Source organism: Poecilia reticulata, chromosome 8 (assembly GCF_904066995.2).
Source record: "Poecilia reticulata chromosome 8, P_reticulata-male-v2, whole genome shotgun sequence".
In the NCBI taxonomy this organism is placed as follows: Eukaryota; Metazoa; Chordata; class Actinopteri; order Cyprinodontiformes; family Poeciliidae; genus Poecilia; species Poecilia reticulata.
Window position 1 is genome coordinate 15,678,411 of NC_088837.1, and position 27,981 is coordinate 15,706,391.

General features: G+C 38.5%; 2 protein-coding genes across 2 annotated transcripts; both read left to right on the forward strand.

Moving 5' to 3' along the window:
* The first annotated feature begins 1,319 nt into the window (after window positions 1-1,319).
* timp2b (TIMP metallopeptidase inhibitor 2b) lies at window positions 1,320-10,833 on the forward strand. Its single transcript, XM_081610059.1, has 5 exons — window positions 1,320-1,726; window positions 9,077-9,177; window positions 9,262-9,370; window positions 9,493-9,617; window positions 9,704-10,833. Exons 1-5 carry the CDS (start codon window positions 1,597-1,599, stop codon window positions 9,899-9,901), a joined length of 663 nt encoding a protein of 220 aa, XP_081466185.1. The 5' UTR covers window positions 1,320-1,596; the 3' UTR covers window positions 9,902-10,833.
* A 1,862-nt stretch (window positions 10,834-12,695) lies between these two features.
* usp36 (ubiquitin specific peptidase 36) lies at window positions 12,696-27,978 on the forward strand. The gene is made up of 20 exons (XM_008416206.3): window positions 12,696-12,850; window positions 17,551-17,816; window positions 17,926-18,147; window positions 18,283-18,393; window positions 19,677-19,779; window positions 19,860-19,927; window positions 20,087-20,157; window positions 20,249-20,331; window positions 20,459-20,570; window positions 20,691-20,831; window positions 20,922-21,022; window positions 21,103-21,241; window positions 21,330-21,695; window positions 22,941-23,165; window positions 23,495-23,619; window positions 23,709-24,338; window positions 24,664-24,869; window positions 25,494-25,682; window positions 25,761-25,876; window positions 26,089-27,978. Exons 2-20 carry the CDS (start codon window positions 17,564-17,566, stop codon window positions 26,218-26,220), a joined length of 3,393 nt encoding a protein of 1,130 aa, XP_008414428.2. The 5' UTR covers window positions 12,696-12,850; window positions 17,551-17,563; the 3' UTR covers window positions 26,221-27,978.
* The last annotated feature ends 3 nt before the right edge of the window (window positions 27,979-27,981 follow it).

The window sequence follows — 27,981 nt, forward strand, 5'->3', positions numbered from 1 at the left end:
GCATGCACTCAAAAACTCTCAACCGAACCATATATGGGCAGTGATGTCACGACGGATGACGCATTAGTGCCGGTTGAGGTTTGGAGGATGACGGAATAAGAGAAAATTCTGGTTTGTTTTTACTTTCAGATGCAGGATCCTTTTTAAATTTTAATTATGAAAGGAGTCTTAATCTACATTTATGCTCATCCAGCTTTGACCAAAAACAGAAAGAAAACTGTAGTTAAATGTAATTTATTGTTTTGTAGTTTGGAGTAGAATCAGTTTCTGATTAAAAGAAAATATTTAAAAAATCCAGCAACCAAATTCAAATGACTCAAGAACATTTAAGATAAACACACAATTCAATGAGACTTATCAATGGCTATCACTGATGATGTCGAAAGCACCTTATCAAAATATGGGCAGTAATATCACATTATGAAAGAACAAACTTTACTAGAACAGGTTGAGGGTGTCAGACTGTTAGAAATCATATCTACTTCTTTTGTGCTGATGAGTTTGTTTAAATTTATCTATCTTTTCTTGTGTAAAACAAATATCAGAGCACATTTACGACAATTTTGTTCAGCTGCTCTTAACATGACAGAAACCTTCCTTGCTGGTTGCTGACTACTAAAACTTGAGATGTATTTTAAAAAATAATTTTCACGAGTATGGATGGACAAGGAAATATTGCTAAAAACCATATCCTCGTCATTTTAATGGGCAATGACGTCATCAAACTTTTACTTCGCTAGTTCATGTTCAGGTGTGAAGGAACCTAGAATTACACAAAAGGGATCAAATTTTTGGTTCTGTTTCCTGGTGATTTCATGTGAAAACGTGGGGAAAAGAAATTCAAACCAATTTAAAATGTCTAATCAATCGTTATAACCCAAAACATAATAGCTTATATAGTCTTTATATCAGTGTTTCAAAAAGAAAGACAACTTTTGTTTTCCACCTCAGGTTTATGAGCAAAAATATATGCACAAAGCGTGCAGACTCCAGAAAGATTATTATTATTTTATTTATTTATTTATTTATTTATTTATTTATTTATTTATTTATTTATTTATTTACATTAGCAGGGAGACCAGACCAGGCAGTCATCGACGGGACACAGGTTAAGTTTAGTTCAAGAAATCATAGATTTAAGAAATACAGTTTTTTTTTCTTTTGTATGTAAAAAAAAAAAAAAAAAAAAGGAGAAGGTCAGACGTTGGAGTGTGACTTAATTATCCGGCCTCTTCACGTAACTGACGTACGTCAGATCGGAGCTGACGGAGTTCGCCCTCACATGTGAAAAACTGGGAGGCCCTGACCTCTCAGCTCGCCGCCCTGAAGAAGAGGCGGAGCCTGATGCCTGCAAATAAAACTCGCCTTTCTTCTTGTGGAAAACAGACAGGGATCAAGTGTGATCGGCTTTGCAACGGGAAAGACCCTCTACTCGCCTCCACTGGCCGCCTCGTTACTTTTTGACAGTCAGTTTGCACCGTCTGTTCTACAGCAGGGGATCATTTCACTTCTTCTTTCTTATAGGCTTTTGGGTACTCTCCACTGCGCAACCTCCTTCTTCTAAACCCCCACTTTGTAAGTTGAAAGTTTTTAAAGATGAGCTGCACAATGAACAGCTGTTTGGTCGCTCTGGCGATCCTGTTTCTGTGGCGCGTTGAAGAAATGGCAGAAGCCTGCAGCTGCTCCCCTGCGCATCCTCAACAGGCATTCTGCAACTCAGACGTCGGTGAGTTCACTTTACGGCTACCATTTAATAAAACTATTAAGCGAAAGATGCATTTGTTTATGTTGCACGTAAGTCGCCCACTGTCTCTCGAAAGAATCTTTACTTTCTATTTACGCTAAAAAAAAGTTTTAAAAAAAAGTGGGAGGATTAAGTTTTCTTTCCATGTCCCTCCCCTTTTAACCAGCTAATCATCTGTTGATGTTCCTGAATCTTGCACTTGCGGTTTCTGCACTCTCTCCTTTTTCATTTATTTTCAAACCATTTGCTATGAAGTGAAGTTTAAAGAAATACCGCCAATCTCCTGGAAAGTTTTTTTTTCCTCTGTCTTAATTGTGTTTATATGGCACACTCATCATCTCTGAAGTCTGAAAACGTTGACATATTGTTGTATTTCCCATTGATATTCTGTGCAAACGTAGAGATTTGACAACATATGAAAGATTCCTTGTTGGCTATTTATTTTTTTTCTTTCATTTTCCAAAGGTGAAGTAAACATTTTGCCTTTTACAAAACACTGCTCTTTTTTTTTCCTTTTAAGAAGTACCTTGAGCTAACAGGGACCAGCTTGTGCTGTTATTTGAATTAGGGTTTCTGAGCCCACCCTCTTTCCCCTCTCTCCCTCCTTACTCATTTAGTGAATTTTCCTTAGCCATGAGATTCCTCAGCTATGGAGATTAAAGAAACCCTTTTTTTTTTTGTCCTGAAGAATTTACTGCCAACGAAAGGCTGGTTTTGCTTCTTTCTTTTTGTCTTTTATTTGGAGCAGTTTGATAACTGGGGAACAGGGCATGAATGTTTCAGACTGTGGCGTGGAGACGATTTTACTTCCTCACGTGGTTGCATCATTCCGTGAAATGTTCCAGTGTGTGAAATGGTTGTTTTGCCATTGCTGGATAAGGTTTACAGTGGGAAAAACCCAACACCTCTAATTACAGGTATCAACCTAGCTACCTGTTGACTTTAAGTCAGCCCTCGCCCCCTCTCTCTTCCTGAAATGAGTTAGTCATGTTTAATCATTGTGAGTAGGTAAAAGAAACTCATTTTAAATCTTATGTCGTTGGCTTTTACTTGCAGTACGATCATTTTAAATCTGCTCTGAATGCTGTTTTTACAGTTTCCTGTGTTCGTACCCCTGAAAGTTTTCCTCATTTTGTCTCTTTGCAGCCATATCTTTTAATAGACTTTTATGTGGCAGAGCTACACAAAGTAGCACATCATGGTGAAACACAATGTAAATGATTCCATGTTTGCAAAAAAGTTTTTACCAATAAAAATCTTGCACTTATCCCCCTAAATTGAGCCAGTCACGTGTCCGTGAAGCTGATGGTCACTCGTGTGTAAGTGCCTGTGAACCGGTCAACTCTAACCCTTGCACTCCACAAAACTGACCTTTGGAAAAGTCGTGAGAAGAGAGACATTGTTGAAAGAAAGCTCCCCGTCTGCAGTTTCTTTAGGCCGTGTAGGAATCTGGTGTGCTGGAACAGAGAAACCTCAAAAATACAGGACAGCAGATGCTGAGGACCAGATTAAAAACCACGGCATTAAAGTTATAAACTGTTTGTTCTGTGGTGAGACTTACAAAGGCTACTGTCGGAACATGCTGGCCTTTGAATGACGAAGGTTACTGTCGTCGGATGAGACCAAAATTGAACATTTTGAGCAATGTACAAAAGGCTGTGTAGTGAAACACTAACACTGGAACATCATGTTGAAGACGCTACTGACACACAAGGTGATGGCAGCATTATTTTGTTTGCATGTTTTTCTTTAGTAATTGGCTGAAAAGATGGGTGAAGCTAAATGTAGACAATTTATGAAAGAAAATATTTAAATTATGAAAAACAATTCTACTCATAAAACCACCGCTACAGGAAATGATTTACGTAATAGCATTTTCGTGTCTCCTATGATGCATCTGCCAAACTACGGATATAAATTCAAGTATTAATCTGTAGTAAAACTTGACAAATAATGTTTGCAGTCTGTCCATATTCAGTATGATTGAGTCTGAGCAGTTTTCCAAAGAGGAATTGTCAAAAACTTTGAAAACCATGTATCATTTTCCCTTCATTTCACTGTTGTACCCTATTTTGTTTGGTCTCAAAAAATCAATTGACGCTTGTGGCTGTAAACCAACAAAACTGTCTCTGTAAGGCATTTATTTATTTTTTAAACCCAGACAGTGTCTGGGTTTGACTAAGCCAAGATGCTGATAGTCACCTGAACTTCCTGACTGATTCATTGAATCAGAGTCTCTGAGGTCAGGTCCTGACACGACAGTGACGCCGACACCTCGGCTGCAGCTTCAGCACCATGGATAGACCCTAAAAAAGAAAAAAAAAAAATCTAAACTTCAATAGTCTGGGAGGTCGAACTCACTAAACAGAAGGGTTATGAATTTTCTTAGTGCTTTAATTTGATTCATGGTCTGCTTTGTGAGCTGTAGAACTTTTATGTGAAGATGAAATGTTGAGAGTAATGTATCCGTATAGAACGAGCTTGGTATGCAGATTTGCTAAACCTCAAATTTCTTAATTTGCCAAGATGTAGGGAAGGTCAGAATGTCGGCAGTGCAGAACATTCTACAACGCCAATTGCTCAACCTCCTGCGTAAAGGATCCTAAAAAATTGAGAAATGAAAACATTTCATCACAATTTCACTATAAGATGAACTACTGCAGTGAAGTGACGGCAATGAGAGGCACAATCCACTGATACAGTCCTTGTTAGAAGCAGTTACCATTTTCTTATTGGAGTGTGTCATCCTTACTCAATTACAGCAAACTAAATGCTTAGCTAGAACCCCGTCATGTCTGTTTATCCTGTCATATCGGAGGATGTCTCAAAAACATTACAGATTAAATGAAAATCCATGTCCTGGCTTTTCGCCTGAGGCAGAAGAATGTTCAGGAGCCAGATGGTGTCCTCATTATGCACTTCTGCACTTCTTTATTTCATTAAACAACAGCAAAAAGAAACCATCATCTCCCTTTTGTACAAGGAGGGTGAATCATTTGAGACCATGAAAGCAGAACTGAGCCTAAACTTTGCTTCCCAGATAAACACACAGCTATTCAAGCTGTGCAAACAGTGCTGACACTGAAACCAGGAATCTTTACTTCCTTTCTTTCTTTCTTTTCCTCTCCAGCGCGTCCTGCGAGCAATAAGACTCTGGATTTATTCAGGAAACTTGTTGAGAGACTTGCCTTCAAAAACAACATATGCAACCATTTGGTAACATCTGCAAAGGGCAGTTCAGAGTTAGTTTATTATCATGCTTTATTCCTGTTACTTTTATGGTAATTGTAAATTACCAGAACGGTTGCCCAACTTGACTCATGCTGCATTTCCTACGAAAAGGCAAGTCTTGAAAAGGCTTTTCAGTTTTCACTCTTCCAGCTCTAAACGACTTTACTTTGATGTGTGGAAAATGTTTCCTTGCTGGACCCATGACACTGCATGATTGATTTATTTATTTTTACTCGCTTTTTAACAAGTTAAAAACTTGCATCGGTCTGCAGAGTAGGGTCAGTTGTCACTGTGAGTCGGCATGGAAAACTGTTTATTTTATGAAGAGCAGAAGAGAAAGTCTGTCAAAATCCTGACAACATTTTCTGTTACCTTCACTTACTGTTGTGTTTGTTTATCTCTCTTGGACATTTGATGCATTTGATGAGCTTGATAAAATTACATTTTAGCCTGATGTTGATCAGAAGGGTTGATTTAAAAAAAAACAACAAAAAAAACACACACACTAACTTAATTTGCAGAGGGATTTTTGTGTCATAAAAACAAAAAAAAGTTTCTTTTTTTATGCACATACAGAACTGAAAGAGTTGTTTGTGAGTCTCTTTCATGTTTCTTTCATTCAGCCTTTGTGGCTTTTTAGAGGAAAACAGGTGCAATTACATGACATGCATGTTCTTTTTTTCGCCTTTTTGGGTTTTTCTAAAACCCACTCCCATAACCGCGATACCATTTTGCAAAAAGTTGTGTTTATTGTTTGAGTAACTGGGAAAATTCAATGCTTCCTTCAGTTCCCAGTTTTGTAAACCTCCACAGCCTTCTAAGGGGCTTTGTCAGCCTCTTTCAGTAATTATCATATCCAAGGAGAGATGTATATAAATTGTGTACCAGTAAAGGATATAAAATCAACTGCAGCAAAAGGAGGAAAAGAAAAACACAATGTGGTATGGGAGTGATGAAATACACATTTTTATAGTTTTTGGTGATTATTGTGGGCAACATGGTGGTGTGATGGTTTGCACTGTCACTCCAGAACATAAGCGGACATTGTATGCATGCAGGTTCTTCCCGTTCCTGTGTGGGTTTCCTCCCACATTCTCCCTACCCAACCTTTGGGTACGAAAAACAAACCGGGATAGGAAAATGAATGAATGATGATATTGGCTAAATTCACGTTATTTTTAAATGGTTGGTAGGAAAGTGTGTATTTGAAGTTGTTGTTTTTATATTTCTGTTTCTAGTGGCTACAAACCCACTGATCTGACTTTCTACACATTTATTTCCATCAAGGCTTTCAAAACGCTTTTGCCAAGACGTTAACTCATGTCGATTGAAACTCTTATTCCTCAAAAAAAATCCCAAAATCTTCAGGATGTAGGTATTTTAAGAACTTGCAATGCTGATATAATCAAAAGCTTCTTGTTTGGATGTTTGTCCATATATTTGAATTGCACCTATCTAATCAATTTTCCAAAACTCCTCAGTCTGAATGATGTTTTTCAAATGGTATTAAGGCTGAAAAACATTGCGGCGATATATAATAGCTTCATGATTAGACTCAACTTTAAAAATCACAAAAAAGCCTGATCATCTAGTTGGATTTTGGTTACATTTTTGGTTTATTTTTTTCTTTACGCATCAATGTTCAACTTGAGGAAAACAAGTAAACCACTAGTCCCCTTAATAGGACAACTTCTTTGTTGGAAAACAGCTACATGCTGGAAGTCTGAGAGCATCTAATGGAATCTAGTCAACACAATCTTCTTTAGCTCAGAGGTTGACCTGCCCAGGTGTTTGGAAACTTGGAGTTGTTTTAGTTTTTTTTTACCTCTTCTACCCCAAATTTTAACCTCAAAATACTACAAAGTCAGTTCTAAAATATTGCATTGAAGACCATTCTTTTCACTACAGAAAGGAGTCAAATTTCTGATTAAATCCTAAGTCTTAAATTATCTCTAATATTTTTGAAAAATTATTGTTAGACATGGAAATTAATCAGTGTCTTTGATTAAATCCTAACGAAACAAGATGCAGTGTGACTAAAGAAAAACAATGTTTTTTTTTGCCACTTGTAATCTATTTTATGGTAAACTAATTAGTTTGTTCTGATTTATGTATAAAATCTCTAAGTATGATAAATCCTTGATCCTCAAAAAAACACTTCAGATTACTTTAAAGTAGATATGAGGTAAGAGGAGGGGATTAATTGAATAATATAGCTCAGCCTAATTTTCAATCCACTATGACAGAATTAAATAAAAAGTTGCAGCCCACACATATTTTCAGCTTCATGTTTTTATTCCCCTTAGTCTCGTGCTCCAATTTCCTTTTCTATTATGGTTTTCCGATGCGTTTTGCATCCGTCCTACTTTACTTTACCAGCAGTGATCTGAATAATTCTGCACATTTGAGCAAAAGAGGATTATCAATAATCTGCTGCTGGGGCAGAAAACTTCCAAGAGTTTCTCAGCACCTCAGCATGGGCTCCAGAGCGAACAGCTGGTGAGGAAAACTTCAAACAATAGTTTTTCTCCTCATAAACATGGTATATTTTAATATACCATGGGTGACGTGAGCAATGCTTTTTTCGTTGTCCGGTTAATGTGTCTGCTAAAAACAACTGCTTTCGGTGGACGATTTAAAATCTGAACATTCTTGTCAACTCGAATCTTACAGAGTAATAAATTCTGTTCTGTACTTACAAGGATGTTATTGCTGTAAGGATGATGGTTGAGTGATCTACTCTCATTTGCTTTATAGTTGCTCAGCAGCAGCAAAGTTTTCTCCAATCTTCAGTAGTTTAGTGATCTAAGCTCTGGTTGGAGTCTAAAAGCACAGAGACAGCTGACATCTCAGAGCAAACATAAAATAAGGTCATTAAACATTCTTAAGAGCTGTTTTGGAACAATGAAAAGTTTAATGATTGCTGTTTGGCTCGAGTCTGCAACAGACTTAAAAAAGGAAAAAAAAAAAAGAGAGTTTTCAACAAACTTGGAATAAAAAAAAAGTTGGCTCAGTTATGAGAGACGGCGTAATTTAAATAGTTGATCTTATTTGGTAAAGCAGTAGGTAAGTGTTGATCCACGGAAATCTGCAGCTGCCACCTTGAGAAAGCAAAGACCAAACTGGAATTTGAGAAAGAACATCTGGTTAGCATTAACTCTGCCGCTGGTTTCCCCCTCTTAAAAATGTAAACTGTAAGCCTTTTCCTTTTGCGGTGGTGTTAGGAATTTACAGTAATACTTTATGCAGGTAATCCAGAGGTATTTGGTTCCAGTTGGTGCCATATTTTGCACTGAGGATATGAGCTGCTTTTTTTTTTTTTTTTTTTTTTTTCTGAGCTCACGAGGGAGGAGCTGAGGCAACATGCATTAAAAAAATAAAAAAGAAGTGCTTGATTTGCACGTCAGCACCTCTATCCAGATGGCAAAGCCGGCCGATAGAAAGAGGCCTGCAGGCAGGCAAAAGGGAAGATATTTTGTTCAGCTTTTCAAAGACTGCTGACTGGCTTCCTCCTAACTAGGCCTGAGAACCTACAAGCAGGCAGCACACATTCCTCTCTTTGACTGCAGCTGATGAAACACTCATGTGCTTCTGTCTTCTCAGCAGTTGGCACATGTGAGCCCTCAGATATACAGTGCCTTGCAAACGTGAATGTTTATGCCCCTTGAATGTTTATGCTACTCAAAACTCTACAAACAAACTTTGATGCTTTTCATATTCTTATAAGTATCCAGAACTTTTTTTGTGTGAATTGGTTTTAAAATTGGCTTTCAAGTCCAAGTACTTGTAGAACATTTTGGGTCTATGTCTCTACCATTTTTGCATATATAGATTCTGAATATATATATATATATATACTTGGTCTATTCTTCTTTGCAGCTCCACCTCAGTCAGATTTCAAGTCACTTTAATGCATCTTTGATCTGAACCGACTTTTTTGTCTTCCCTTGCCAAATGAAATGGTGGCAATGACGTTCTTCAGATATGTTGTTGAAATAAAAAAAAAAATACTGTTCACATTTAGCCAAGCATTGTCATTGTATGTCCTTTTTTGAAATAAAATATGCTCATCTGGGTTGCTTTGTGTGTGTGTTTGTTTAGTTATTAGGGCAAAGGTTGTTGGAATGCAGGAAGTTGAGAGCGGCAACGATGTCTACGGGAATCCCATCAAACGTATCCGGTTTGATGTCAAACAGATCAAGGTATGAGGGCAAACTGTTTTGATTCTCTTTATGACTACAAATAATCAATATAGTAAATCTGCTTTTCGCTGTTTGAATCCTCAGATGTTCAAAGGTCCCACTCAGGATATCGATGCCATCTACACTGCACCAACTTCAGCAGTGTGTGGAGTGACTCTGGACACTGTCGGAAAGAAGGAGTACCTCATCACTGGTATTATGTTTGCCTTAGCCCCAATTATATGTTTTGACATTTGAAACGTTGTTCAAAATGGATCTGTACGTCCCTTTTTGACATTTAGAATATCTTCTTCTACGTTATTTCCCTAAATGTAGGTAAACTGGAGACAGATGGGACGATGCACATCACCTTGTGTGACTTCATTGAGCAGTGGGAGGCCCTAAGCGCCATGCAGAAGAAGAGCCTGACTCAACGCTACGAGACCGGCTGCGACTGCAGGGTACAAAACTTTTCCCTTGTTCTGATAAACTTAAACTATATCTAAAAGTAGCTTTTCCTCACTTCAGTCTCCTTTAAAACCCTCAGATCATCCGCTGCACCTCCATCCCCTGCATGATCAACAGCCCGACGGAGTGCCTTTGGACAGACTGGGTGATTGAGAAGACGGTGAACGGGGAGCAAGCCAAGCACTTTGCTTGCATCAAAAGGAACGATGATTCGTGCGCCTGGTACAGAGGCAGCGTGCCACCCAGAAAGGATTTCCTGGACATTGAAGATCCATAACTCCTCTTTTGTGGAACAATCTGAAGATTGTTGCAATTTAAATGTTCCAACACACATTTACATACATACACGCACACACACACACACACAAAGAAATTAAAAAGAAAAAAATCCTTGTAGACTTTTTTTATTATTAATTGTTGTGTGGGAGCTCTGGAAAGAGGAAAGCTATTAATTACTTCAGGTTGCATGTTATGAAAAACTCTGCACCTTTCCCCACTTCAACCTTTTTTGAAGCACTTCCTCATCAACCACTTATTCTCCAGCTGAAATAATCTGTTTAGTTTGCCATTTTATAGTATTTATCCTCATGTGCTTCACATCTGTAATGAATAAATTTTGCTTTATTTAAAGTGGGATGGAAATGTTTAATGCAGCCTTCGGAAACTTGACATTTTCTCACGGCGTTCCAAGTTTATAGCAACCCCACAGCCCCCGGCCCATCTGTCAGAACAGAGAAAAATGCACTTTGAGAACCATTTTGTTTTTACAAACACTTTCAGTGGGCAAGTGACACATTTATTCAAACTTTCTATACAAAGAAGCGCACATTCTGATCATTCTTTTGGCAAGTAATGTCACTGATAAAAATATGGAAAAACAAATTTTGTATTAGTTTAATATGCAGATTTTGTATTAAAAAAGACAAACGAGATCAGTGTTAAATGTCTGACTCAACCTTTAGGGTTGCTGCATATTGAGGTTTTGTAACCAATCATTTTTCTTGCATAAATGCTGAAAAGAATTTAAATAGTTGAGTTGTCACTTGACTTTAATAATATAAAATTGTATAATTTTTTTTTTCTGTGTTTTGCAATGTGATATCTTGTGCTGGTTTCACATGGGATTTTGGAGGCAAAAGATTTTTGCATGCATGTCCAGCTCAGACCGTTTTTGTACATTTGGCTATTAAAATGTAAATGCTGTGTTAATGTGCTGGATATTGATTATTTCAGTGTCGATGCATGAATTAAGCACTTGTGTGAAAGATTAAATTCTTTCATTTCAGGTAAAAGCAGAAATTAAGCGTCACCTTGTGATAACTAATTGCCCAGGAAAGCAGTTTGAATCAGAATGGAACAATGGACCTTGTAGTAGGAAAATGCTGCCCCCTAGTGACAAACACAGAAAATCAAGCCTCACGAGGCAAATCATGTGTCCAAAAGAGCAGTTTATCTGAGATTTTTTTTTTTTTTTTTTTTTTACTATTCATCATTTTTACTCATTTTAGTACAGTAGTGCGTTAAAACTATTGGATTTACCCATCATGTTATAAATACACATACAGTTAACTTGCAATAAAACTATAATGAGCATTGAATATGTTTATAGCTATCCAACTAAAGAGTCTTCGAAGAACAGGAAATTGCACAGGGAATCGGAGATATTAAAGTGGTAATGAACCAGTAAGGGTTGCTACTTTTCTCAGTTCAATGATGCAGAGCTTATGGCAGGCCAGTGTAGAATATAATCGCACCAGATTTCTGTCAAGAACCTTTCCGAATGACATTTGTATGTGTCAGAATTAAATTTGATGTATATGTAAATCAAGACTCCCAGTTGTACAAATAGTAATTTAATGTTTCCAAAACTGAAATGGTTAGGCAAAAATCATTTGTAGGATATCCGGGAAAAAAATCCTCAAGTTTAATGCCTGTTTTCACAATATTTAGTGGCATATATGGCAAATATATATGTATATTACACATAAATATTGAGTTATTAATATTTATAGCCAACATTTCAGGTCACGCTCCACATCATTCTTCCATGATATATTATATTAATGGCTTTGCATTCATCTAGCCTTCCAGTCACCAAGTATAATTTGCAGCTGGGTTACGGGTGAAGCTTGAACTCTATTTCAAGCATCACGCGCCATCTACACTACTTAGGCTCAGCAAAACCTTTGATAACACATGGTTGAAGTAAACATAGCAGGATCTTTTGTTTTCTGATTTGAAAACATTAGTTTAAGTCAGTAACCTATCCAAAGAACCATGTTTGCTTTTATTCCTATCCAATAAAATGTGTCAAGAGCCAAAGGAGCAGGTGGGGTCCACATCATTGTTCTGTTGGATAACCAAGGATGTTAGAGCTTTAGGTCATAGACAAATGGCTGGACGTTCTCTTGCTGTATGTTCTTCCAGACAGTTGAATTTCTGGTTCTACCATTTACACTATTATGTGGTTCACATACGTCAGAATTCTTTTTTTTTTTTACATTGGTTTTCTAATTAGATTGTTCCAAATCATGATTACACAAAAAGTTGTAGAAATCGCATGTGTAATGTTGACTGAATGCTGCGTATTTTATATTTAAAACCATGAAATAGATATCTGTTAGGGGTCATGTCTGAGATGCAAATTTCTCTAGTAAAAATGTATTTCACAAAACATGTTCTCTGTGGGTAGGAGCAATGTAGTTAGCTATATGAAGATATGTAAACATAAGTAGAAGTATATTGTATTCTTAAAAGAATGACTTTCAATATTTCTTTAGTGTTCTTTTTGTACATGATGAGTTATATTTTCGAAGGCTTAAATCTTCCTGTTAAGTAGTAATAATTATATTTTGGACATCTGCAGAGAACAGTTTCCTCCAGTTACTATATGATAATACCACTTGCCTTCAATTCCACACGTTTTTGCTCTTTTGTCACTGTAAAACTTGTCAAGCATCCATCGCGCCGATTGCGTCAATGGTAAACAGCGAGAACTGGAAGTCACGTGTGGCTCTCTGCCGAGCGCCCAACGTCATCTTAAGCGCTGATTGGACAAACATGTTGTGTGACGGAACTGTCTGTGTCGTGATAGGTTCGTGATTCTTGTCGGTCAATCCTGACCCCGCCCCCTCATAATGCAGCATGGGCAAAAAATACCAGATTCGGTAGCTTCAGCTGAGAGAGCATACCCCTGTTGAGAAATATTTGGCCGATTAAACCAAAGGTGAGCGAACAAATGCGTGAGTTTATGTAATGCATGTTGTGTGTTTTTATCGTAGGTCTGGTTGCAAACCTATACTCATGAATGCGGCTGTCAGAGACTGTTAGCAATCTGGACTCCTACATGCTAACCCACATTGCAGCGCTCAGGAAGGCAGGAGGTTGTCGCCACGTTAAGTTAGCTCGCTGGCTAAATTTGACTCCCTCAGCAACGTTACGCACTACTGTATAAAACGAAACGGACTTCAGAAGAGAGGCAATGTACCGAAAAATAGAGTAGCGAGGTTGTTAAGCTAAGACATGTCTTCGTGTTTTAAAGCATCCAGGCCAAATACTGCTGGGAGCGACAGTTAGCAAGCTAGCATAGAAGCTGAAATGACTGCCGCCGGAGTGCTGAGTCCAGATGGTTAACACAAGCTGTTCAAGCCTCAGCTAATATATACGCTTTATCAATTTAAATAATTATCTAAATAAATAAACTCTATAAACGGCATGTTACTAGAATTGGTAAGCGAAGAGGATTGCTTAGCGAGCTTACTGTAGTGGCTTCTCAGCTGCAGTCATGTAACTTCAGTGTTGCAAATTAAATGAGAATTAAATGACACCAAACTTATGTAGCGCATAGCACCAGATAATTATGTGATTTTTATTCTCACCTCCACTGTATTTTAACAGTAGTTGCTCGTCAAAACAAATAGATTTATTTTTAGCACCAATGAAATATCTTTCACATGATCCAAAGATCACAAAAATAGGATAATTACAAGATATTAAAATTAAAACAAGGAGCTCTTTACGTTAAATAATTTCAGTTAAAACGGGAAAATTTCTAAGGTAGTAATTTATTCAGCTAAAAAGTCTTTTACCATAGAACTTTGCATTTTCACCAGATTTTGGTAAATGTAATTTATTATAATTGTTATTATTATTGACTTGGGATGTTGGGATAATATTAGTAATTTAATGTGATGCTGATGAATGAAATCAAGTCCCATTAACTGATGGTATGGTTGGGATTAGTTGCTTCTTGAGTTACAGTACCCATTAAATGTTACAGCATTTTTAAGTGTTACTGAACTCTGTGGCAACTGGTTTACAGAAGGGCCTTCTTGATTATAGGACAGTTTTATTTTTAAAGCAGGGATTGTTTGACTGTGTACAATGTAGCTGAAGAGAATATGAGGAGATTTTTACAGTAGGTTGCAACAAAATATTTTAAAAAGTGATAAAACTACAAATGGTAGGCTGGATTGCCCACGGTGTGTGTGTGAATGGTAGATTAGTTATTTTAACACAATATCTAAATGTGCAAATGGATTATTTAAAACACATTAAAATCACTTTTCACAGTGATTATGTTGTAATTTAAGTCCTCCTGATTTTTTCTGACCCATATGTTAAAATGTTTTAAAAGTTTAAATAAATGATACATTTATCATACAATGTTAAGACGGCTACAGTGACATGTCATGTTTAAGAAATATTTGGGAAATCTTTAGCCTTTTTAGCAGTTAAATGTTAGTCAATTTACTTGCATCTGCTTGTCATTGAGCCAAAATGTCATGTTTTGTTATTCTATGTTTTACATTTTTTGATGGAACCTTGACCTTGGATAGGCAAAAAAACAAAAAAAAAAAAACAACTTAGATTTATTTGATTATTTTTTGTATTTTAAGAAACCCTTTTATACAAGTAATAATAAAACTTAAAATGAGTATTTTGTTACTGAGGAATGTATCCATAGATATCCATAAATGTTAAGGTTTATGGATATCCTTAACATCCATAAACCTGGATATTAAGGTTTATGGACGATGCTAATGGTTTATTAGCATCTTGCAAGGCAGCTGCCCAGTCTGAGCGTAGGAAAATGTGGTTCAATGAGAAACAATGTGAAACTGCATAGAATGAAAATTACATTTCACTTTTTCCCTTCAGTCTTCATTGACCACAAATGTTTCTAAAATATGTAATTTTCTGCAACATCAGGTTTTTGTTTTTTTTAGATAATGAAATGACTGATTTAAAAATTAACTCAAAAGATTTTTGTATAAAAATGAGGGGGTTTGTACTTCCAGTCAGATTAAACTAATGGTCATCTTCAGATGATGGCTGTGGGGGACAGTGTGTGTGTAAGCACATGTTTTTGTGATTGCAAATACCTGTGTGTTTAATTCTTATACAAAGCCAAACTACATACTTGAATCAGAGTTGTTGCTACTTTGACATGAGTACATTTCATTTTCTCTGCATGGTTGTTGCATTTTATTATTATTATTATTATTATTATTAGTATTATTATTATGATCAAGTTTAAGCTCACACACATATTGACCTAAAACCTTGATAAAAATGCCAAAATGGTGATACTAAATCACCTCTAATGTAGCTATTTTTGTGTAATGTAGTGCGCAATTGATCCCTTATTATGGATGGTACTGATTAAAACATCGATAACCAACAAGCACAAAGAATTGGACAAAAGCCTCATCCAATAAATTAATATATTCAATGTGAGCTGGTATTTGAGATAATGAGATATTGAAACTCATTGTAGTTTCGATATATCATAGTTTAAAATGACTGATGCTGTAATTGGTTGTTTAATAGAACATGCATCATGTTCCTCTTCTGAACAATAAAATTAGCCAGTCTGATGGGTTTTCAATCCCCTTGATTGAAGCAAAAGAATGAGGCTGACGGAGAGCAACGGGAACATTGAGATTAAGGGAAAAAGCAGTGATGGGATTAATTGTAACTGATATTGTCACTGCAACAATCAACGATGATATTAGGACTGTTTGCTTTTCTAATGTGATCATTGCCTACTGATGAACGATTATCTTTTTTTTTTAAAGACGGCTTAAAGCTTATCCAGCTCTCACATGTCCCAGGCAAGTTTCTGGTCCATCGTTGACTCTGAGAGAAACTACTATGCATTAACACGCGCACACACGCACGCACGCACGCACACACGCACGCACACACACACACACACACAGTCTTTAAAGATAGCTTAGAATAACAAGTTTACATGATGTAAATGTTGTTGGACTGTGGAGAACGTAAGTGTCCAAATGAAACCCTGTAGAACTTGGAGAATCAAACTGGCACCCAATTGCTGTGAGGTACTTGTGCTAATGACGATTACTGCTCCGTCTGGTGTGTAGCTCCAAAAGTCTCTACCCTGCCATGATGTATTGAGAGCTGTGTTTTAGTTCACATCAGTTTTCCTGCTCTTTTTGTAATAGTTCCCCACTCTGCAGTTATCTGGGTCCCCACGGGCTCCGTTCCTCTTACTTGTATCAGTATCAGCTGCATGGGAAGGTCAGGCTGTCCTTGTGCATACAGTGGATGATCAGCCCTCCTACTGCTTGATGACGCCACTGCCCACTCTAACGAGCACAATTTCTGTGTCTGTGTGTGTACCATCCGCACAAGGCACTTTTCACTTTGAGAGGCCTTCACCACACTCATGGGATCTCAGTGACACAGTCGAATAAATGAGAAAACAAAGGGTGCCTGGTTTTGTTTATTATAGAGTATTGACTATAATTTTTTTAGTTCTTGTAGTCTGAGAGCCGTAGTTTTAACATGTAGACTTTAAATGATCTTTTTAGTGGAGCCATTTTGTTTTTCCTGAATCAGCAGGTGTTTTTGTCATTTAAAATTTAAGATGGCAGCAGTGGTTTCTCGTTTTATGTTTTATTTTAATTTGCACAACAAAATACTTGCAGAATGAAGCATGATGTCAACTTTTGCTTTACATGTTCAAGTTAGCAGGTGGAAGCATAATCTTATATTTATTACATGTGCAAACATTTAACAAATAATATTTAATCAGTAACCCAATCATTATTTGTTTCAATTTCACCAAAAAACAAAAGTAGCACCAATAACAAACATCAACAATAATTGCATAATAATATTGTATAATACTCATATGTTTATATGGTAATTTGAACAGTTTTATGTTGGACATTTCTCAGTTCAATATTCAAATGAATCCTCCGTTTGACTCCACTTAATGATACTGAAAAGATATTTTCCAGTAGTTCTGAATTTGTATATTTTAAACTGTGAATTGCCTCCCAACTTGTAAATCTGCTCCTTAGTCTTGAACATATTTTTTAATGGTTTATTTTTGGCTTTCTGAAGAATTGGAGCTGACCATAGTTTCACTATGTCAAAGACTTTGACAGTGTGTTAAAAATTTTCCAAATATTCCACCTTTTAGATTCTTGTTCTTTTTTGTAGTGTTCTTAATACCTTTTGTGTGGTTTTGTAATTATTGCCCCAGATCACTATTTTTTTTTAAGACATTTAAATGCACATAACATTAAAAAAAAAAAACTAGTGTAGATGTAAGTTGGCAGCCATAGTTTTACACCTCGTGAAGAGCTGCAAATGCTCCTTGTTCTTCCTGCCACATGTTTGTATCATCTGATGTCTACTCTTACTGTAGAGGACAGCTGTCAAGAGCCAGCTGGCTCTTCAGATCCACTCGGCTTATCTCCTATAATAAACACTACTTCTGCAGGTAGCCACTGAACTAAAGCTAAACAGAAGTAGTGAGAGACAAATTTGGCTTCTGTTTTGACAACAGATTTATTTTTAAGCTTGAGCAAGATGCCTTTAAAAAGTGTTTACCTACTAAAACGACGCCACCCACTCTGATGCGATGCTGCGCTTGTTTCTCTGCAGTAATGTTCCAACGATGCCGATAGTAGACAAACTCAAGGAGGCGTTGAAACCCGGTCGGAAGGAGACGGGCGACGATGGCGACCTCAACAAGCTGCTTGCTTCTTCCGCCAAGAAGGTGCTTTTGCAGAAAATCGAGTTTGAGCCCGCCAGCAAGGGCTTCTCCTACCAGCTGGACAGCCTGAAGAACAAGTACGTGATCCTCAACCCCAGAAGCGAGGGCGCCGCGGGGCAGAAAGCCGCAGAGCCCGCTCAAATAAAGAGGCAAGGTGAGCTTTCAGACGCAGCGGAGGATTCTTTAGAGTTTTCCATGTCTCATGTTTTAAGGTAATTGTTCTCGGAGTTCAGCTCTCGTGTCTTGTCGTTCTCCTCCACCAGCATCTGAAAATGTGATCAGCGGCCAGGGCGACGGGGTCCCGGCCCCGCAGAAAATGCTCTTTCCTGGCAACAAGCTCAATCTGAAGTGGGAGCGTGTGTACAGGGTGGGAGCTGGTCTTCACAACCTTGGAAACACCTGCTTCCTCAACTCCACCGTTCAGTGTCTCACCTACACCCCGCCGCTCGCCAACTACCTGCTCTCAAAGGAGCACAGTCGGGCCTGTGAGTACCTCTGTCAGTTTGGACATTGATTAGCTCGAAAAGTGTTTTATATTGATAATTTTGCTGACGTTTTCTTAAGCTTTTGTTGCAAACAAACTTGATTTTAAATGTATCTCTGTGCTGTTATTGTTTCAGGTCACCAGTCAGGCTTCTGTATGATCTGTGTAATGCAGAACCATATCATCCAAGCCTTCGCCAACACTGGCAACGCCATTAAGCCCGTCTCCTTCATCAGGGACCTGAAAAGTAAGACTCCCCTCAGTAAACTCAGCAGGAGTCTGTCTGAGCAGCTCAGACAGGCAGAGTGGAAAGTCTGACATGTGCTGGAAACCATTAGGTACTCCAGCACATTACCGGAGCTTTACGTTGATGTGCTGTAGTTTCGCTGCAGCCTTGTGCCCGGCTTCCTCTGCTTTCTCCTTGTGCTGCTGCAACCTTGTCTCCGTCTTCTGCGCCTCCCTCTCTCCCTCCCTCCCCCTCTTTACCTCCTAACTCCCTCCTTCCCCAATGCCCTTTCTGTCTCCTTGTGACTGCAGGCTTAGAGGAGCTGCTTTAGCACAAAAATGTGCGAGCTACCCGCTTCTCCTCCCCTCCACCTGGACTCATGCGTAGTTCCATTTATGTTTAGTTGCTGCCTTGAGAAAACTCTGATATGCTGTGAAAATAAATGTATGCCTCGCATAGAATTAGCCTTAAAATGTAAATATGTCTGCGTTTTATTAGCTAAAAGCTGGAAAAGCACTCTGTAACTTGAGTTTTGCAGTATCTAATCTTACAGTTACAACTCTACTCCCTGCTGATTTCATCCCTTCTCTACTATGAGTGCACAAGCTTGGTCATAAGTGCTTTGTCTCTTATTTCCCACTCTGGTGTGACTCAGTTCTCCATCAGTGAGTGATGTTGTAGTTCTGGGGATGTGGTGATGAACACATTAGAAATCTGCCAGCTTAAAGTCTCCCATTTTTCAATTAGGAGACCACAGAAGGACAGAGATCTTGCGGCTACATTAGCGCTAATGCAGGATTTGTTGTGTGGACAAGAGGCAAGTCTGTAGAAGTTACTGACATGATTATTTTTTTTTTTTTGTAAGTAAAATCTCTGGTAAGGCTGATGAAAGTGAATCTTATACATTACCAGTTGCATGGAAGTTCACGTTTACTTTAAAAGTATCAGAAACAATAAAAAATAAATATTTTTCTCTTAGTTTTAGGGCATAAAAATAGTTTTTCCTTTAAAATATTTTGTGTCCTAGTGGGACTTTCGTGATTGTCAAAAGTGTGTGCTTTGCTCTGGCACTGTGCTATTTTTCCAAATGTATCTTTCAGCAAAACAGTTACTTCTTGCACAGCCTGTTTTGCTTCCATTTATTCAGTAGCAAGTTACTACATGCAGGGAATCTTTTTTTTTTTTTTTTTTGACTGAATTCAGGTAGACTGAGAAACAGAGATGTTTCTCAGTCTACCTGAATTATTTGTCATGCTTATTGACTAAAGAGGCAGAAAAGTAAGAAGCACTTCTGTTTCCCACAGAAATCGCTCGACATTTTCGCTTTGGAAGCCAAGAAGACGCCCATGAGTTCCTGCGCTACACCATTGACGCCATGCAGAAAGCCTGTCTCAATGGATACCCAAAGTACGTATTGTCATTGTTAAATGTTTCTGGCTCTGAAAGCTGCTGTGTGGTTTACAGTTTGTTCCATTCCTGTTTTGTAGACTCGATAGACAAACTCAAGCCACAACACTCGTTCACCAGATCTTTGGAGGTTACCTCAGGTCAAGAGGTAGGGTTTTCTTCTTTCAGCTTTTATTTTCCACATATTTTTTTATTTTTTTTGTAAATCTTCATTCTTTATCAAATAGTTATCGGGATTTTCTGTGATAAACTGACCCAAAGTAGCTCAAAAATAATTTTGCTATTGTATTTGCTTGTTGTCTTTTAGTGAAATGCTCCATCTGCAAAAGTGTCTCAGACACGTACGACCCTTACCTGGACATTGCCGTGGAAATCCGGGTTTGTTGCGTGATTTAACGAGACATTTATTTCCATGTAAATGAAACCGTTGGACAGCGTCACGGTAAATATGTGCGTTTGTATCTCCCAGCAAGCGGCAAACATAGTGCGAGCCCTGGAGCTGTTTGTCAAACCAGACGTTCTGAGTGGAGAGAATGCCTACATGTGTGCCAAGTGAGTGGCATTTATTCAGTCTGATGGCGTGCTTAAAAAATACATCTTTAGCTTGTGAAGAAATGCCGGGCTTCTGTTCTGAACATTAATTTCTGGAAAGAGGTGATGCTAAATGAGTTTTCTTTAGGTGCAAAAAGAAGGTGCCGGCCACCAAGCGCTTCACTGTCCACCGGACATCTAACGTCCTCACCCTTTCTCTGAAGAGGTTTGCCAACTTCAGCGGAGGAAAAATAACAAAGGTTAACGTCACTCTTTATTTAATTGATTTTTATTACTATACTAGTGTAATACTCTTGTACTTATTGGAACAGCTGCGTATTGATGAGTGGTCTTATTTCTTTAATTTTCTTCCTTTGTAGGACGTTGGTTATCCAGAATTTTTAAACATCCGCCCCTACATGTCTCAGAGCTCAGGCGACCCCGTTATGTATGGTTTATATGCTGTCTTGGTGCATTCTGGGTACAGCTGTCATGCTGGTCACTACTACTGCTACGTCAAGGTAAGCTTAAATATATGTACGTGTTATTCTGCTTTATATTTAAGGAATTCATGTCTAGTGTAAGTTTAATCCTTCCTTCCCTTCCTCCAGGCGAGCAACGGGCAATGGTACCAGATGAATGATTCAATGGTTCACTCCAGTAACATCAAAGTGGTTTTGAACCAGCAGGCTTACGTGCTTTTCTACTTGAGGTGAGACAGAGCAGAAACCGATCAGAACAGGTGTTTATACCCACCGGGGGCGGTGTTGAATTATCTCGCAATATCTTAAGGATCCCCGAGTCAAAGAAGAATGCAGATGGCCAGACCACCAAGCAGGGAATGTTGCATTCTGCGAAGAACAGCGCATCGTCCGAGCAGATAAAGAGAGCGAACTTGAACGGGCCGCTCTCTTCCCCACAAGTCACCAAGGTGTCGAAGCCATTTCGCGAAGTTATCGCCGTCTGCCTCCTTTAAATTTCAGTGGATTCATTTAATCTCAACCGACTCTCCTCCTCAGAAACTTGAGCCTGCACAGCTGCGCAAGATCCAGTCTATGGATGGCGGCCTAGGTTTGCCCGTTTCCAGGAACGGCGTGAACTCCCAGCCGCAGCCCAGGCTCTCCAACTGGACGTCGTCGTCGTCCAACGGCGCGCCGAAGGTGCCGGGCGGACCCACGGTCATAGAGGAGCCTTTCAAGAAGGTGAAGAAGCCTTCTCCTCAGAGCCAGGCGCAGTCCCGCAGCACCACGCCCACGCCTTCCAGCAACGGGGTCGCGAGGACGGAGGGGGACAAAAAACAAAGCGGAGAGGGCAGAGGGATGGCAGCATCTACCTCATTCAAGTCTTTGTCGGACTCTTCCTCTGCTGACACGACTGACTCAAAGGTACAAAGCCACTGAAAATGCTGTCATGTTGAGGTAGAGCTTAAGAATATATGAAAATACAGTGAAACTGATAATATCGGTAACTATAGCCATGATGACATTTTGTCTATAGCTTTTTGGACAGTGTTGAGACCCCATCCAGTTGGCTAAATATCACATTAGTATGAAGAATGCAAAGTTCAGAACACTTGATATGCATGAGCCAACAATTATTGCCCTCAAAACTATCCATACATTGCTGCAAGTAATTTGAGTAATTGATTATTTTAGCGATTATTTTGATGATTAATTGGATAAAAAGATCGGCACATTTCTGTAGATTTTTCTTTTTTATTTAACCGCTTAAGCCTTTACATACAATATTAGACGTATGTCGCAAAAGGCAAATAAACAAGTACTAAAATAAGAAAATCAACATGCTATTGGCTATAGTGCCATAACAAAGCATTCCTTTGATCATTTGTTGTTAAGGGTGATTCTGTATTTAAAAAAAAAAGCTTATCAATATAGTGTATGTCTAAGGTGCTTAATGGCAGAAATGTTTTTTTACAGAACTTGAACAAGGTGAAGCTAAAACCACTTTAGTTCTGGGTAAAACATATTTTCAAAAATAATTTTTTTTATCTCTTCTTACTTCTCTGAGTGTTTTGTTTCTTAAGCAGTTGGCCTTTTTTATGGTAAAGTTAACGACTAATCGATTACTTGTTTAGTTGATGATTACTTTGATAAATTATTAATCTGCTTAATCATTTCACACCTACTCCAAACAGTCTTTTGCAATATGAATATTGCAGACACTGACATTGCAAGGACAGATATAAAGATAAAAAGATATAGTGCCTGAACTTTAATGAATTTAATTGGAACAAAAAGTAGTTAATTATTGACAAGTGAAATGATTTCTGCTATGTTATAAAAAGTCCTGTCTAATTATCTTAATTATAATTAAATCTAGATTTCTCATATGAGGGCTTTAGTTATGTGCAAAATTATTAATTCCTTGTTCTTTCAGCTCTTACCTCCATCAAAAAACTTGCAATACATTTTTCCCTTTTTTTGCTTATTCCAGTTGAGAATCTTTCGAAAAACTTAAAAATAGCTCTGACTCTGTCAGTTTGAATTGATAGAAATTGTTATATATATATTTTTTGTGTATAATAAAATGGATGAAAGAGAACAGTGCAGCAATACGTTTGCGTGACATTAAGGAAAAAAGCAAGACTGCCTACATCTTTGTTTTGCCAGGAGTCCGTTGGTCCAAAAAGCGAGCCGGTAAGAGAGACGCCCTCCACGCCTCGGAAAGGCTCCAGCAGCTTGGCCTCTCCGGCCCGGAGCGTGGAGCGCTCTCAGAGCACAGAGGAACAGAAGACGGCCAAGTTAAAACCCCCGGCGCTCAACAACATCACATCTGAGGCCACCAGCATCATGTCTCCACCGCCTGCCAAAAAACTGGCTCTCTCAGCCAAGAAGGTGAGTCTTCTATGATCCCTGAGCATGATTACAGGCAAATATTCCAAGTTTTTTTTTTCTACTTTGTGTAATAATTGATTTTGCCTGCTGTATCTGTCTAATCAACCATGTTAGATTTTCTCTTCTTTTTCTTTAGCTCCCCTTTTTTTCTAACCATTTCTAATTCTTCTCTGCCACACCTTTTCTTCCTGGCATTCTTCCCGCCATCTTGTCTCTTCCACACCCGTCTTCCTGATATGATTTTTCTTCCTTTTTTTTTTTTTTTTTTGTCACATTCATGGCTATTTTTCTTTAGACCACCAAGTTTTTATTTATGTCGATAACTGCAGGCTTACAGTCAGAGTCTGAGCAACATTGATGCTCTGTGCCATTCGCCAAAGCAGCTGCCCACTGACCCTAAACATCAAAATCAACTTAAATCCCCAGCCGTCACCTCAGCCCATCACACTGACAGGTATGTTAAAATCCGCATTTTTGTTTCAGTTCCCACATGTCTTGTTCTGGGACTTACAATCGTTCATTATATTTCTCCCCCCTCCCCAGAGTTAGTCCATTTGATCCTCTTAAAGCCCAGTTATCATCTTTTTCCCACTCGTGTGGATCTCACAACCAGCCACTTTTCTCCACACTGCAAAAACCAAAAGCCAGCCTTTCTCACAAAACCAATGGCCTTCACAGTCCGAACCCAACGAGCCCCAAGTCTTCCAGCAACCTCGGCCCCGCAGCTCAAGAGCCAGACCTCGACCCTCTGGCTCAAAACGTCAGCCCAAAGAAGAGGAAAAAGAAGAGGAAAAGGCGACACTCTGAGGTGGAGGATGATAAAGAGACTTTTCCATCCTCGGCTCCTTCAACACAGTCCAGCCCCACAGAGTTGGCGCACGAGAAGAATGGCAAGAAGAAGAAAAAGAAGAAGAAAAAGCGGAAACTCGAAGGGGACAATGGGGAAGAAACTGAAGAGAGGGAGTTCGTCCAGTCACATTTGGATGTATCGAATCAAGAGGATTGGTGTCAGAGCGGCTTATGGAGCCTCACGCCTCATTCAGATGCAGAGCCATCAGATCAGAAACCACAGGAAGCTGAATTTGTGAGGAAAAAAAAGAAGAAAAAGAAGAAAACGATTGAACAGGAGGCATCTCTGCAGGAAATAAACTCCAGATGCCCCACGTCAGAAAGGTGGGTGCAAATTTATAAATTTAAATTATCTTTTTTTTTTTTTTTTAGCATTTCCATATCAAACTGTCAGCTTGATCAGCCACTTTGGCTTCTAGCAAGCTCTAAGCACTTGCTTAAAGCTTTTAGACTTCCAGCAAAGTTTCGTTTTGTGAAACGGATCCCGTGTGATTTGTGTTTCATTACTCAGCTCTTCATAAAGTGCTGCACATCAGTTGCTCATCCTTATAAATGTTTAATTTGCTCTGCCTTACAAACTTGGAGTCGATTCAGACGCATCCCTTCCATCTGCTTTATGGAACTCCTAAATTCCTGTGTGCTCCAACAGGGATCCGGAGACGAAAACTGCAGACATCTGTCACGATGCAGAAGATTTAATAAAGGTGAACAATAAATTGACCATAAAGAAGAAAAAGAAGAAGCTAAAAGAAGAGCAGCGAAGAGCGAGAAAATGCTCTGAAGATGAGTCAGCAGAAGAACCTGCCTCCAAAAAGATCTCCACAGAGGACGGAAAAGTTGGCAAAGAAAGTACAGGTGAGCTATTTATGACAGAAAACCGTCTCTGTTGCGCAACGTAATGATTCATGTTGATCATTTTATGCCACATTTTTTAGTTCATCATTTAAACAATCAATGTTCCTTAGATAAAAAAAGCTAGAGTAATGCACTTATTTTTATATTTACAAGAAAAATGGCCCAAATATTCACAGTGTCAGCTTAAGATGAGACTGAGCTGAATTTAAAGATAAATAGCTTTTGGTTCAGACATGAAAGTGATTCTAAAGGGAAAAAAATAATATGCTTATATCTCACTTTTTTTATTTGAAGTGGCTAAAAAATAATTTCTGTGAATAAGAAATCAATTACAATCATGTGTATCTGAATATTGATGTCGACAAATTATTATTTATTCATCAACTGTTTATTGCAGCCGTAATTGCAAACTTGGACGTAGATATATCTGGTTTCGTTTTTTTTTGTTGTTGTTTTACAATTGATTGTGAGTGGATATATGGTGCCGCACCATTTATCCAAAATGTTGAAAGATAATAAACACAGTTGGTTTGGTGACTCAGTGTTGCACCAAAAGTCAATAACATGCATTTTTACCTGTCTGTACCTCGTCTGACTTCCCTTTTTCTCTCTGATGATGATAAGCCTCGGTGGTCGTGTGGGACAGCCAGGTGAGGGACGGTTACAAACGCAGCAAGGCTCCAGCGGCCGATGGAAGCGCTCCTGTGAACACCTCGAACCACGTCGTTCCTGCGGGCTGGGACGGGAAAAAGAGCAGCGGCGTTGTGGAAGAGCTTCTCAAGAACTCCACGAACAAAGCCTATGGAGCCAACGGTGTGTAAACCCGAAGTCACAGTGTTTGGAAATAAAAATTTGGAACGCTTTAACAAGTCGGTGTGTTTTTCACTCCAGTCCTCGGCTGGGACGGCGAAGTCTCTGCTGTCAGCAGGGATGCGATTGAAGATGTCCGCAGTGCCATGTGTGACACGGTGATTGATGAGTGGGATGAGGACTTTGACAGAGGAAAGGTGAGGAAAGAATTGAGGGAAACCAGTGTTGTGCAGTAGCTCCTAATAAAAGTGCACACACACTCCGCCATGTTTATGATTCTTAAAATAAAATAAAAATGTAATCTTTAATGTGACACATACACCGTACAGTTTAATTGAAAAACAAGGCAGTTAGTTAGTTGGGTGTTAAGACCTCCTTTATTTTTATTTTTATTTTTTTTAATGCTCAGGTGAAGAAAGTTAAGAACTACAAAAGAGAGAAGTGGAGGAGCGGCAACAGCATCTTCCAGAAGATCCAGGACAGGCGGAACAAGTGGTCGGTAACACCCGGAGCGAAACGAGTTTTCGGAGTGCGACGCTGAGGTCTCGCCGACGGGAAAGCTGGACAAGCCACACTGTAAACCAAACATCTGTTCCTCCTCTTTCTCCTGTTTTCATCTTTGCTGTGTTGAAGATCGTTTCCCAAATTTAGGAGAACAATTTGTGCCATAAGCCATCCCCACTGATGGTCTGACCAGTCCAAAAGTATGAAATATGAAAATGTTGCCTTTGTTGGCTCATTAACAACATAAAAAAAAAATCCTCATATATCTGTGTCACTTTAATTGCTAAGTGTCCATATTGTTTAAGCCTTAGTTGCTGTGTTAAAACTGCTCTGAAATGAAATAAACACCGTATAAATATGAGGAGTTCACTGTAACACTTTGGCTGTCTTGTGTCCGACTTCGACGCGGTCTCTGCAGGCATAAGGGCTCTCAAGTTTAGACAGTAAAGAAGTGACCTTTGTTTTAACCTTCCTCCTTGATATATTCTAAACCAAATTATTCAGGCATCAGGCATTTAAGTGTTTTCATTTGGGGAATACGTTTTTTATATATATATATATATATATATATATATATATATATATATATATATATATATATATATATATATATATATATATATATATATATATATATTTAATGTATTCCCCAAATGGTTTTAAGTTGGTGCCGTCTGTCGTGTTTTTTTTTTTTTTTATTATTATTTTGGACCAAATTTTGCCTGCTATTTGTTGGTAAAATAATGGTTGAAATTGCCAGGTTTTTTGTATATACGCATGACTGAAAAAGGTCTGTCTTTTTTTTTTTTTTTATTTGATCAAGTTTAATTTTTCTTCTAAAACTGAGCATCTCGGTTGTTTTGTCCGGAGGCCTCGGGTGTGGAAATGGAACCTTCTCATTCTCTACAACAACTCTCCCACAATAAGTATCACTTTTGTATTTTATTTTAGAGACTGCATCAGAATTGGATGTGATCATTTCTTTTTATCTCTATGCAATTTTGTGACCATCACGCCAGTCATGTAAAAACTGGGCTGAGACTCAGGAACCCGGACCTCTTGTATCCCATGTCAACCCTGTGTCCAGATCCACCTGCCTTCCTCCTCCTGTTTCATTTCAGTGCAACCATTCTACCTGGACCACCACGTTTGCATCCTGTACATCTTGTAGAAACTGTTTTATACAAACGACTTCAAATTGGGGTACTGTTGGGGTGGGGGGCACAAACGCGTAGAAAAACCTGTTCTATGAAAACGCTTTGCCAACGTAGAAGACTGTACAGTCCGTCTTGTGCTACCTGTGCTACCCTTAAATGCTGTAAAGATTTGCCCATGCATTTCTTTTCATTTTAGAGATGTTGCCTTGAATTGGCTACAACACCTATAGGATTTAATGTTATAAATATCTAATTTAAAGAAGAAAAGAAAGATCTTTAATGTGCTAATACTCAGTTGATGGATGTTGACTTGAGAATTTACCTGCAATGTGTTTGTGTATAAGACTTAACCTGTTTTCATGCAAGTTCTCCTCTGTCACTGTAGTCTGTATACAGAGCAGGAGAGGTTGAAGCGGTCTTAACTTCTGTAGGACATTTTTTGTCAACTGTGAAATCATAACGTAGGCTATGACTCTCAAAGAGGCACAGAGGAACATTTAGCGTGAATGTTTGCAACGATTCTGTGTTTTGCACCGTAAATTTTTTTTCTGACCAGGAATGGGAACTTTCATAATGAAAGAAGCTCTTACCACAATACATTTAAGTAAAAAGGTGCAATAAAGTGGTGACTTTTGTGAGTT